This window comes from Mirounga leonina, unplaced genomic scaffold (genome assembly GCF_011800145.1).
Source record: "Mirounga leonina isolate KUSES-001 unplaced genomic scaffold, KU_Mleo_1.0 Mir_174, whole genome shotgun sequence".
Taxonomy (NCBI): domain Eukaryota; kingdom Metazoa; phylum Chordata; class Mammalia; order Carnivora; family Phocidae; genus Mirounga; species Mirounga leonina.
This window is the reverse complement of record NW_023270451.1, coordinates 45,376,672-45,388,944: the sequence shown is the minus strand read 5'-3', so window position 1 is coordinate 45,388,944 and position 12,273 is coordinate 45,376,672. Positions and strand designations below refer to the sequence as shown.

At 49.2% G+C, this 12,273-nt stretch overlaps 1 protein-coding gene across 7 annotated transcripts in view; it reads left to right on the top strand.

Moving 5' to 3' along the window:
• The window catches only part of NOD1 (nucleotide binding oligomerization domain containing 1), a 63,594-nt gene that overhangs the window by 38,608 nt on the left and 12,713 nt on the right, over positions 1–12,273 (top strand). For 6 of the 7 annotated variants that reach the window (XM_035020836.1, XM_035020834.1, XM_035020835.1 and 3 more), the window contains 3 exons: positions 351–434; positions 3,692–3,775; positions 7,196–7,279. In XM_035020836.1, coding sequence (XP_034876727.1) covers positions 351–434; positions 3,692–3,775; positions 7,196–7,279 — 252 coding nt within the window. The remainder of the gene's footprint in view (positions 1–350; positions 435–3,691; positions 3,776–7,195; positions 7,280–12,273) is intronic. The other variant, XM_035020838.1, reaches the window with a different exon arrangement.

The window sequence follows — 12,273 nt, the reverse complement described above, 5'->3', positions numbered from 1 at the left end:
CGCTTCTCCAGGTCTTATTGATGGGCACCTTGAAAACGTCAGCCGCCTGAAGCAGAGCCCTCCCAGCCCCTGATCTGCTTGCGACCAGGTCTCGCTGATGTTCCATTTCCTGTCTGGCCTCTCCTTGAGCGGTCTTGTGCCTGTCCTCATGCTCGGAGCGTGCGCCCTGGAGCAACAAAAGTGGAACTGCTGCTGGCCAGGCTGAGCACTTCTGCTTCCTGCCTCAAGTCAGCTTCCTTCTCGGGCAGGGGCCGCCTCCAGGCAGCATCTTCTGGGTGTTTCGGTTGCTGAAGCCAGAGCCAAATGTAGACGTGTCTCTAATGATTGACCCCACATGTTTTCCTTCCTAGTCTTGCATTCAACGGCATCTCCACAGAAGGAGGAAAGAGCCTCGCACAGGCCCTGCAGTGCAACACCTCTCTGAGAATATTCTGGTAATAACCAGAGTCCTTTTGAAAGGTTGGGTCTCAGGGATTATTCCAAAGACCGTACAGCCTGGAATCTTAACTGAAAAACCACCTTTTTAATTGAAAAGGCTCTAGGCCTTTCCTTAGTGTTGAGTTGATAATTTCCTCCTAGAAGAGAAAACAGCCATTCCTAGAAGCACAAACAGGTACAGAAGGGGGAGGTGGGCCCCAGGAGCATGGGCTTGACCTTAGCCTTCTTTGCCAACCCAGACCTCAGGATTGCTGGCCATTCTGTCAGGATTATCCTCAGAGCACCTTCACATAGGCCTTGCAGAGTCCAATTTTGGTGCACTTGGCTCAGACTTTTCTCCCTTCCTCCTCTTAAGTTGCCTTCCATGTAGCCCCATCACAGTCTGGCCCTTCGTGGTCCAGCTCACCAGTCACTGGAAGCCCACATTCCTCACTCCCTCTCTGTCCTCCAGGGGTACTAATTTAGTGAATGTTGCCTTCTGACCGTGCTTTTTTTTGGTGGTGGGGGGGGGTTGTTTTTCCTTTTGTCATTTACTCTAATATATTCTAATTTTATTTACTTGCCTATATCATAAATTCCTTACGGGTGAGGGAACTGTATTAGGGACTTAGGGCACCTGAGATATCAGCTGAGTTTGTTAATATTGACAATGTCATCATTTTGAGAGTTCTCCTACTAGACCTGTTGGCCAGTAAAGGCATTTTTAATTCTTTTCCTCTAAAAAAAATCTTTAAAAATACTTTGAAATATTTTTTAAAAACTGTAAGGAAGTCAAAAAGTAGGAAGTGAAAGTACTTCCTCCCTCGTGTTTTCCAGATCAACCTTTTTCTTCTAGCCTTTGAATGTATATTCTAGCCTTCTAGAATAATAGAAATAGCATCTTCTTACAAAATAGAATAGCATTTAGCAAGTGGCTTTTATTTATTTTTTTAAGATTTTATTTATTTATTTGGCAGAGACAGACAGCGAGAGGAGGAACACAAGCAGGGGGAGTGGGAGAGGGAGAGGGAGAAGAGGCTTCCCGCTGAGCAGGGAGCCTGATGCGGGGCTCGATCCCAGGACCCTGGGATCATGACCTGAGCCGAAGGCAGACACTTAACCGACTGAGCCACCCAGGCACCCCAGCAAGTGGCTTTTAAAAAATATCTTAAGGTGCGTCTGGGTGGCTCAGTTGGTTATGCGTCCAACTCGATTTCAGCTCAGGTCATGATCTCAGGGTCGTGAGATCAAGTCCTGTGTCAGGCTCTGCACCTAGTGCAGAGTCTGCTCAAGATTCTCTCTCTCCAGGGCGCCTGGGTAGCTCAGTTGTTAAGCTCTCTGTCAAATAAATAAAACCTTAAAAAAAAAAAAAAGATTCTCTCTCCCTCTGCCTCTCCCCACTGTGCATGTGCACTCTAAAATAAATAAATCTTAAAAAATTTTAACCATGTATTGTCCACATTTTACATGTCCTTTTATGTCAGGGTATCTCAGTCTCAACACAGTTGACATTTTGGTCCAAATCATTCTTGTGAGGGGCTGTCCTGTTCATTACAGGGTGTTTAGCAGAATCCTGGGCATCTACCCATTAGACACCAGCAGTACCCTCCAATTGTGATGATCAAAAATGTCTCCAGATGTGGACAAATGTACCCTAGAGGGAAAAGCACCCAGTTGAGAACCCCTGCTCTATATGGATAGTAACAATGTTAGTACCGAACATTTCTCGAGTGCTGACTGTATGCCATGCACTCTGCCTTTTACCTTTTTTTTTTTTTTTTTTGGAGAGCGGGAGAGAGAGAGAGTGAGTAGGGTGGGGGGCAGAGGGAGAGAGAGAATCTTTAGCAGGCTCCACGCCCAGTGCAGAGTCCAACACGGGGCTCAGTCTCACGACCCTGAGATCATGACCTGAGCCAAAATCAAGAGTTGGATGCTTAACCGACTGAGCCACCCAGGCGCCCCTATTCTCAGCCCCTCATATGTGTTCACTCACCCTCACAGCCACCCCATAATGTCTATACTGTGCCTGTTCACCTTTATTTCTCTGGTGAGAAAACTCAGGCCCAAAGAAGTTAGACCACCTGCCCCCTGGTTGTCCTGCTAGTGAGCGACACACACTGGGCACGTCTGGCTCCTGAGTTCTCTTAAATATCCTGTTCTTCTGCCTCATTCTCTCTACCTCATTCCCTCCAAAGGCCGCACAACGTCCCATTGAACGGATGTTTGCAATTTAGTTTCCCAGCAGCCTCTGCTGACATTTACTGGTGTTCACACTTTACATTATGACTGATACTACTGCGGTCGATACCGCACGCACAGCTCCTTGTGTGCACACGTTTGCACACTCCAGGCTCAGTGTGCTAAGTACTGAAGTACTTTGTACAGAAAGTACAGAAGTACCACTGTGGGCTCAAAGTACAACACGTTTAACGTTCAGATAGACGCTGCCAGATTGCCTTTTGTGGAATGATTTTTTAAAGATTTTATTTATTTGACAGAGAGAGACAAAGCGAGAGAAGGAACACAAGCAGGGGGAGTGGGAGAGGGAGAAGCAGGCTTCCGCTGAGCAGGGAGCCCGATGTGGGACTCGATCCCAGGACCCTGGGATCATGACCTGAGCCGAAGGCAGACGCTTAACGACTGAGCCACCCAGGCGCCCGTGGAATGATTTTTTTAAGATTCTGTTTCATTCTTCTTATTTATTCTTTCATCCACTGGCACAACAGGGTCCAATCCTATTTACAGAGCTAAGAGTCCTCTATGCTTTATCCAGATTACTTCTGGTTTTAAGAACAGCTGAGAGACTTCCTGAACTTGGATTCCCTGAACGTGGGTCCTTCACGACAGGCTTCAGACCAGAGCATTGAGCACATTTTAACATGTAGCTGACAGGCTTCTCTAAGTCTTCCTACCACTGATTTCGGTAACAGGCTGTCAGAGACATTCAAGGGGCTTTGGGGGCTGGGAAGCGGGCATTGGCCCCTATCTCCTCTGGGATCTGAGGCCCCAGCAAAGATGGGGAGGGAGCTTGGGCTCCGCCAGAGAAGCAGAGCTGAGAAGTAGGAGCTTGGGTACAGGATTTGCACGAGAAATGAATCCCCTTTTATTGTCTGTGGGGCTCAGAGGCTGGGATTGGGACCTGGCTGTTTGCTCAGTTCAAGTGATTAGCAGCCTAAGCTGGAGAGAGCTGGGCTGGGATCCCACTTCTGAGAACCCATTTAAGAATGTGTGCCAGGTACGGCTCTCCTGAGTAAACACTTCCTTTCTTTTCTAGGCTCACCAAAAATGAACTCAATGATGAAGTGGCAGAGAGCCTGGCAGAGATGTTGAAAGTCAACCAGACATTGAAACATTTATGGTAACTCAGAGAACCTCAGAATTTCAGGCTGTGCTCCTTTTAAAACATATTTTTTGAGATGAGGTGCCTGGCTGGCTCAGTTGGTAAAGCATGTGACTCTTGATCTTGGGCTTGTGAGTTCAGGCCCCATGTTGGGTGTAGAGATTACTTAAAAAAAATAAAATCTTAATAAAATGTACAGGTCAGTGGTCTTCAGTGTATTCACAAGGTTGTGCAACCAGCACCACGATCTAACTATAGATCGGTTTTACTTTCCCACTGCCCCCAGCTGGAGTACACCCCCATGCATTAAGCAGCGCCTCCCCGTCTTTCTCCCCCAGTCCCTGATCGACTGTCTCTATGGATTTGCCTATTCTAGGCATTTCACAGAAATGGAATCCTACAACATGTGACTTTTTGTCTGCATTCTTTCACTGGCATGAGTTTTCAAGGCTCATTGACATTTTAGCACGTGTCAGAACCTCATGGCTCTGTGTGGCTGATATTCCTCTGTGTGAATCGTCCACAATCTGTCCATCCGTCAGTTGGTAGGCATCGGGGTTGTTTCTACTTTTTGACTGTTGTGAATAATGCTACCTTGAACATTCCTGTGCATGTTTGTGTATGGACATGTGTTTTCATTTCTCTTGGGTATACGCTTAGGAATAGAATTGCCGGGTCACATGGCCACTCCATATGTAACTTTTTGAGGAGCCATCAAAGTATTTTCTGAAGTGGCTGCTCACTTTATCTTCCCACCAGCAATGTGGGAAGGCTCCCAGTTCTCACATCCTCACCAGCGACACTCATCATTGTCCACCTTTTTTGAATCTTGTCACTCTTGTGGGCATGAAGTGGTATCTCATTGTGGTTTTGATCTGCATTTCCCTGCTGACTAACATTGGGCATCTTTTTTTTTTTTTTTAAGATTTTATTTACTTATTTGTCAGAGAGAGAGAGAGAGACAGATACAGAGAGAGCACAAGCAGGGGGAGTGGGAGAGGGAGAAGCAGGCCTCCCGCGGAGCAGGGAGCCCGAGGTGGGGCTCGATCCCAGGACCCTGGGATCATGACCTGAGCTGAAGGCAGACGCTTAACTGACTGAGCCACCCAGGCGTCCCAAGGTCACAAAGATTTACATCTAAGTTTCCCTTTAAGTGTTATAGTTTGGCTCTTACATTGAGGTATTGGACCCTAAATGTTAATTTCTGGAGTTGACTGTCGTGTGCAGTCTGAGGCGTAGGGCCCAAATTAATTCTTTGGCATGTGGCTATCCAGCTGTCCCAGCACCTCCTGTTGAAAAAACTATCTTTCCCTTTTAATTGGCCCTGACACTTTTGCCAAAAATCAATTGACCGTAAACATACGGGTATATTTCTGGACTTTCTATTCTAGTTCATTGATCTGTTTATCCTTACGTCAGTATCACACTGTCCTGATTATTCTTTTTTTTTTTTTTTAAAGATTTATTTATTTGAGAGAGCGAGAATGAGAGAGAGACAGTACATGAGAGGGGGGAGGGTTAGAGGGAGAAGCAGGCTCCCCACCGAGCAGGGAGCCCGATGCGGGACTCGATCCCGGGACTCCAGGATCATGACCTGAGCCGAAGGCAGTCGCTTAACCAACTGAGCCACCCAGGCGCCCTGTCCTGATTATTCTAATGAGGCAGTAAGTTTTGAAATCAGGAAGTGTGAGTCTTCCAACTTTGTCCTTCTTCCTCAAGGTTGTTTGGGCTCTTCTGGGTCCCTTGTATTTCCATATGAATTTCAGCTCACCTTGTCAGTTTCTGTGAAACAGCCAGTCTGTGCTTTTACATCTGTTTTGTTGTTTTTCTGGCCTGTAGACTTTCTTTTCTCTCCTGCCCTTGGTGCCAGGCCAGCCCCTGCAGGGAGCTCTGAGCGAGACCGGGGCTAGAGAGCGAGTCTCGGCTGCTTCGTGTGTGCACAGACCACACTGCCCTCATGAAGGCGGCCCCGGGGGGCATGTGTGCCTGAGCCCGGCCACACTCTTTGGCTCTCTTACTACCCGGCCTCTTGCCAGCTCTTGGTTGGAAGCAGCTCCCCCAGCAAAGTGGAGGTGATGAGGAAGCAGCAGTGTAACCCGGTGCATGGTTCTGGCTCCACTTGCAGGTTCTATCGTTGCTCCTTTTGCCAAAATGTCCAAGTTACGTTGTGGTCGTCCTTACCCAGGGGGTCATCACCTCTGCCCCTGAGCCTAGGGGTCCCACTTTGGGAGATGTGTCTGGGAGACTGGGGCACGGTCCTGTGTGTTGGGGCAGCAATGGCGACAAGAGCTCCCTGCCCCTGGGCACTGGGGCGGAAACTGTGAGAACGACTTCCTTCGTACACATCCTCCCACTGAGACCTCACACACCCAGGGAGGGGGTGTTCTCTTGCCTCCATTTTACAGATCAGGCCACTGAGGCATAGACAGCGTGAGCTTACTTCTTCAAGGATCTGTGGCTGAGAAGTGGGGGTTGGGTGTGTGTGGAGGAGGGGAGCTTTGAACCACGACACTGTCCTGCCTCTTCATGGGGTTGGCCCCTTCTCGCTTAGTTTCTATAATCTCATCAATCACCACGGTGAAGTTCTCATCTTCCTGGTAGGGCTGCCTTGTTGGGTCAGTGCCCAGGATTTCTTAGGGTCAAGTTCAGTAGTAGCCTTATTCTACAAATAGCCAGGAGCGAGGAGTGGGTCTGTGACGAAGCACAGACACATCACTGCCTTGTGCGGTGTGTAGCTCTTGGTTGGGTTGGAAGCCCAGGTGCCCAGGAGAGCACTTGAGAAATTGTCCAGGCTCCCTGGCTATATCAGAAACCTTTGTTCCATTTGGATCACTGCTACCTGACCTAATGGGGTGCCCTCCTAGAGGCCCCGTTATTGATGCTTTCCCACTGGGACCCATGAGTGGCAGCAGGAGAATCTTTCTCTTCCCTCCCCTGCCAGAGGTTGGAGAGGACATGGTGCATTCTTAGAAGCCTTTGTTTCTCCAGTGAAGTGAACAGCCAGTTAGCAGCTACTTAACTTGAAAAACTGCCTTGCCTTCCCCAGCCAGCTGGAAGGCCACTAGACGGCCTGTCCTCTGGGTGTTTCTTAGAATTTGTTGTTCAGACTGGTGGCCTCCCACATTTTTGATTGGGCACCCCTGCAGCGAAAAATGCCAATGACACACATAAATGCATTCATGTATTAAATTATCTATGTATGAATGCACAGATATATTATGCTCACTCTAAAAATATACCAAAAAATTAAACATTTTAAAGGATGTCCTTTATTCTGGTAGATCTGCTCAAGACAGTCGTCACCAGATTAAAAGTCACGCGGACACCGTTCTTCCCTTGGCCCTGTCTCATTCCCACCATACCCTTACAACTCCCTAATGGAGAGGGCAGAGTTAATCCAGTATTAAGGATTTGCTACAAGATATGTTCTTCTTTCAGGCTTATCCAGAACCAGATCACAGCCAAGGGGATTGCCCAGCTGGCAGATGCCTTACAGAGGAACACTGGCATTATGGAGATTTGGTAAGACTCGTCCACCGCTGGTCATAATAGTAACAGTGCTTACTTACTCAGCACTGCCATCTGGGTGCCAGGCACAATGTGCAGGGGAGCTCTTTGCACTTATTCCTCATCTTTCCCATTATCTTGTGAAGTAGCTGGTATTATTTCCATTTCACAGATGTAGAACCTGAGGCCCAGAGCAGTGAAGTAAACCTGCCCAAGGTGCCACCTAAGAAGAGCAGCTGGAATCTGGCCCAGTCGGCCTGACCCTGCTCTCCTCCCCGGTCCCCTGTCCTCCTCTGCTTCCCTGAAGTTCCAGAGCAAACAGCTCCGGAAAGGCATTCCCACTGCAAGTGAAGCACTCAGGGACTCGGGAGGCTGAGAGACGAATGTGCTAGCTGGCGTTTGGGGCCCATTCTTCTCCTTTTCTGGGCTTCCGGGGCTTGAGGAGCTACTTCCATGCTGATTTGAGCTGACCTGTGGTCTTCCTCAATTTCCTGTTTCTGCCTTGAGGAGTGGCTTCTGAGGCTAGTGGGAGCCAAATCGTTTGCTTTCTATAACACTGAGCCCTATTCCACCCCATTAGTGCCTCACAAGACACATACCCCTGCCCCTGTTTGGGTCTGGGCTTGTAGAATGTGCAGGGCCATATGGGGTTTGGGGAGCATTCTCATTAGTAACAGTTGCAGCCATGGTTTGGGTGCTGGGGAAATGGCAGTTAGCCAGACAGAAAGGACTCTGATTGCATAAGAATACCGGCTTCTTGGAGCTGAGAACTGGGGGCTGAACAGACTCCTGAGTGCTCTGGAGTTTGTCCTGCACCTCGGGCGGGAAACAGCCCTGCAAAGCCACCGTGTGGAGGACCCGGCAGGGGGCAAAGCCAGACCTCCCTTGAGGACACAGACGGGAGGAAGAGTTCACGCTCTCACTGTGGCTGCTCTATGAACTCAGATCCTCAGCTCAGGGGGTAGTTACTCATTAACTACTTTATTTCTTCATGACTGGGGGAGAACTTCCCAGCCAAAAAAAAGTAAATCGAGGTACAGCCCCTTGACCTCGGCTCCGAGAACAGTGCTTTTTAAACTTTCCTTTGGAACTTGTCAGCGGAGCAAAATGAGTTTGGCGGGTTGCAACCAGCATTATTTAAAAAATGAACTTGAGGGCGCCTGGGTGGCTCAGTTGGTTAAGCAACTGCCTTCGGCTCAGGTCATGATCCTGGAGTCCCGGGATCGAGTCCCGCATCGGGCTCCCGGCTCAGCGGGGAGTCTGCCTCTCCCTCTCCCGCTCCCCCGTCTTGTGCTCTCTCTCTCTCTCACTCTCTCTCTCAAATAAATAAAATCTTAAAAAAAAAAAAAATGAACTTGAGCAGAGTACCAGCAAGTACTGTGCGTAGTATGAAGTGTGATTTTTTTTTTTTTTTAAAGATTTTATTTATTTGACAGAGACAAAGCGAGAGAAGGAATGCAAGCAGGGTCAGAGGGAGAGCGGGAAGCAGGGACTCGATTCTAGGACCCTGGGACCATGACCTGAGCCCAAGGCAGACGCTTAATGACTGAGCCACCTAGGCGCCCCTGAAGTGTGATTTTATTTTATTTTTTATTTTATTTTTTTTTTAAGATTTTTATTTATTTGCGAGAGAGACAATGAGAGACAGAGAGCATGAGAGGGGGGAGGGTCAGAGGGAGAAGCAGACTCCCTGCCAGGCAGGGAGCCCGATGCGGGACTCGATCCCGGGACTCCAGGATTATGACCCGAGCCGAAGGCAGTCGCCCAACCAACTGAGCCACCCAGGTGCCCTGAAGTGTGATTTTATAATCTTGTTTCAGATATGGGTATGTGCGTCTGAATAGATTGGTTCACAATGTTAAATATAATTCTTATTCGGGTCATGGTTGGAAAAACGCTTGGAAAACACTGTTCTAGAGGAGAGAGCCCGCCTCTGGCAAGACTGACGGCGGCGCTGTGGCCTGTGAGAGCTCGTGGCACTTGAGTTTGCGTTCGTCCCGAGCCCCTCCTGCCCGTGGCCGCCTCCCCAGAAGCCCTTCACGTCCTGCCGCTTCTGTGGTCCCAGGACAGCGGGCGGAGGGGGAGGCCGATGTAGGCCGGGCTGCAGAAGTTTGCAGGCAGCAGCTGGCCTCTGCTCTTCTCAGAGGCTGGTGGGGACAGCTGTAAGGGTACACAGCTGCCTTGTTAAGTGTCAAGCCTGAAGAGGTGCGTCCGTCCTTACGAGGGACGGTTTGTGCGGGGCCAGGTGTCTTGCGCGTCCAGGTGTGCTGCCCGGAGCTGGAGGGCGGCACTTCGGGTGTGTATGGGGGGCAGGGGGCGGATTCAGAGAGAAGGCGAGAGGGAGAGCTCAGGGGAGGGGCTGGCCTGGCGGCCGCTTCACTTCCGCCCCTAGCTTGCCCAGCGTGGGTGACGCCGTGGACCTGGGCTCTGCGAAGTCCAGTCCAGGGCCGGGGGGAGTGGGCGCTGAGGGAGCCACTCTGCCTGCAGCCACCGGCGGCACAGCGACTCGCTGTCTGGACCGACGTCTGGTTCTGCCTCGCCCCTGGCCCCGTAGAACTCGCAGCCCTGAGTCCCGCCGTGGGTTCTGCTGCAAAGACAGGAGGTCGGGTGCTCCGTGACTTGACAATGTCCGGCATTTATCATCCACCTTTGTCCTGCGAGGCGGTCTATGCAGACCGCGGGCTCCTTGAGGGTGGGGCCCGGGTCGTGGTGTTCAAGAAGCAAGATTCAGCTGAGTAAATTGGAAGGTCTAATTGGCTTTATTAAACAATCCAGGAGTTGGGCAGCATCCCATCTAGCAAGGACAGGGGAGCTCTGCCGAGCCGACCGAGAGAAAGGTTCTTAAAGCAGAGGCATAAACAAAGACGAATTTATTAGCAGGGAATGCAGTGTTTAGGCAAGTTTGCCCTCCTAAGGGGAGCTGAAGGGGCCTCTCAGGAAATTGCCTAGTATCGCCGAGGAGATTCTACGTTGACTGATTAAAGGTTCCATTCATTCCTCTCAGCTACTGCTCTGTAGTTTTCAGAGCCTCTGCTGATCTTCGGCATTCTCAGGTCCTGATGTTTTGGCTTTCTCTCTGCGATATTCACAGGTTATGACTTCAGGTTTATGTTCCTTTAAGTCAGTGGTCCTCTCTGTACCTTGTTGCTGGTCCAGTCTGAGGGGACCATGTGCTTGGTGGTTAAGTGGCTGCAAACATGCCTTTAAAATTTTTGAGAGAATATAATGCACCAGGGAGATTATTATGATTATGGTAATTCCCAGTGTTTGCAGGGTACTTTGAAGTTATGCTCTCCAATCCAATCAAAATCAAATAAATCAAAGACCCCATGGAAGGAGTCCTCTTTTTAAGGCAAGTGGCTTACTTTGTGATTTGATGTAATCGAGTTTCAAATTTCCCAGAACGGTGAATCCAGGTGGAGCAGGTGGGATTGGCTCCAGCAGGCACCTCCGTGCTCGGCTGAAAGACAATCAACGGCTGTTCTGTTATGGAGAACAACTTTGGCCAGAGAGTCCAGGGATCGTTGTTGGGCAGTTCTTGCTTTAGTGGCAATTTGGCAAATATTTCAAGAATTAAGGAGAAGTTCCTGATTAGAGCCTCATTATATTTATCCCTGGAAGTAGGGATCTGCCAAAAGGAGAGTCATGAATCACGAAAGCCTCCTGGTAGTTCCCTTCGAACTCACGATGTAAATTCACAGGACTCGACCCATGGTAAAAGTGTGATTTTCTCCTAGCCTGAAATAAAAGGTGGCTCTGAATTCCAGAAGTTGCCCCCTGAGCGGTGGCCTGGGAGGGAAAGATAAGGGTGTTATCTCGCCAAGCCAATGCCAGAGGGAGGGGAAGGAAAAGAGGGCAAATGGTGTCCTGTTCAGTTCCGGTGTGAAGTCTTGATCTGGCGTCGTGAGTGGAGGCAGTCTACTTGGGTGGCCAGTGTTTCTCTCCCTGGTCAGGGTGATTGTCCAGGACCAGGGCTCCAGTGGAGCTTTCTTCAGTTGTGTGATGGGGACTCAAGGCTCAGTGCCTTCTAGTTGCGCAGCGGTATCAGTGGTCAGGAGCATTCCCGAAGGTCCTGAGAGCTGTTTTTCTCTGGTGATGTTTCCAGAATCCCTAATCATCACCAGGCTCTAGACTGTGCCTAACAGGACCCTTTGAACTGGGATCTCAGATGGTTTTTTGAAGCTGTTCATAACAGGCTGGAACACGAGACACAAAAGACTCACAGTGGCTGGTCACACTGGCATGAAACAACAAGGTTGTACACGGATAGAATTCCAGGAAATCTGCAAGGTTCTCGTTAGGTGAAGAGGGTGCCTCGATCACTGGAGATTATACAAGGTATACCCCAAGTGGGAAACACTTTTAACAGTTTTTTTATTTCCTACTGTGAGGACAACAGTCTTGGGGGACGGAAAGGCTTCAACCCTTCCAGAAAACACACGTGCAATAACACGACTATTGGGCACCTGGACCAAGAGGCAGTTGAATGCGGCGCAGCTACTGGTGTTCAAAGGGTCCAGAGCGGGAGGTCTGAGGCCTCTGGGGACAAAAACGGTTTTTTCAGGATCGTGGACCCGACTGTCAGACACTGCTAAAAGACTGTTTTTGCAATTTTATAGACCTTTCCCCACTAATGTCTTTTTACAATTTGAGTCATCTTGAATGTACTTTGATGGGTGCAGGATGGCAAAAACCAAAAACAGGGTTTGTTAGGGAGCGAGGAAGAATCAAGTGGCCATCCTGGGTTTCCCATAGCCCAACTGTTTTAGTTTAATTTCTCTGATTCTGGAGCAGACCTTTGCCACGTTATAAGGACGTCAGGATGGCAAACGTCTGGCACTGAGGGGCCATTTTCTGCAGAAAGAGAATGGAGTTAATCCACATCTTTATAGATTCTGTTGCTGCTGCCTTGCACAAAAGTCACCTGGTCACATATTAAAATTGCTTTCCAAAGATTTCTTTCCACAAACCTTCTAGAACTTTCCTTTTTTACATTCAGATTTTGTCCT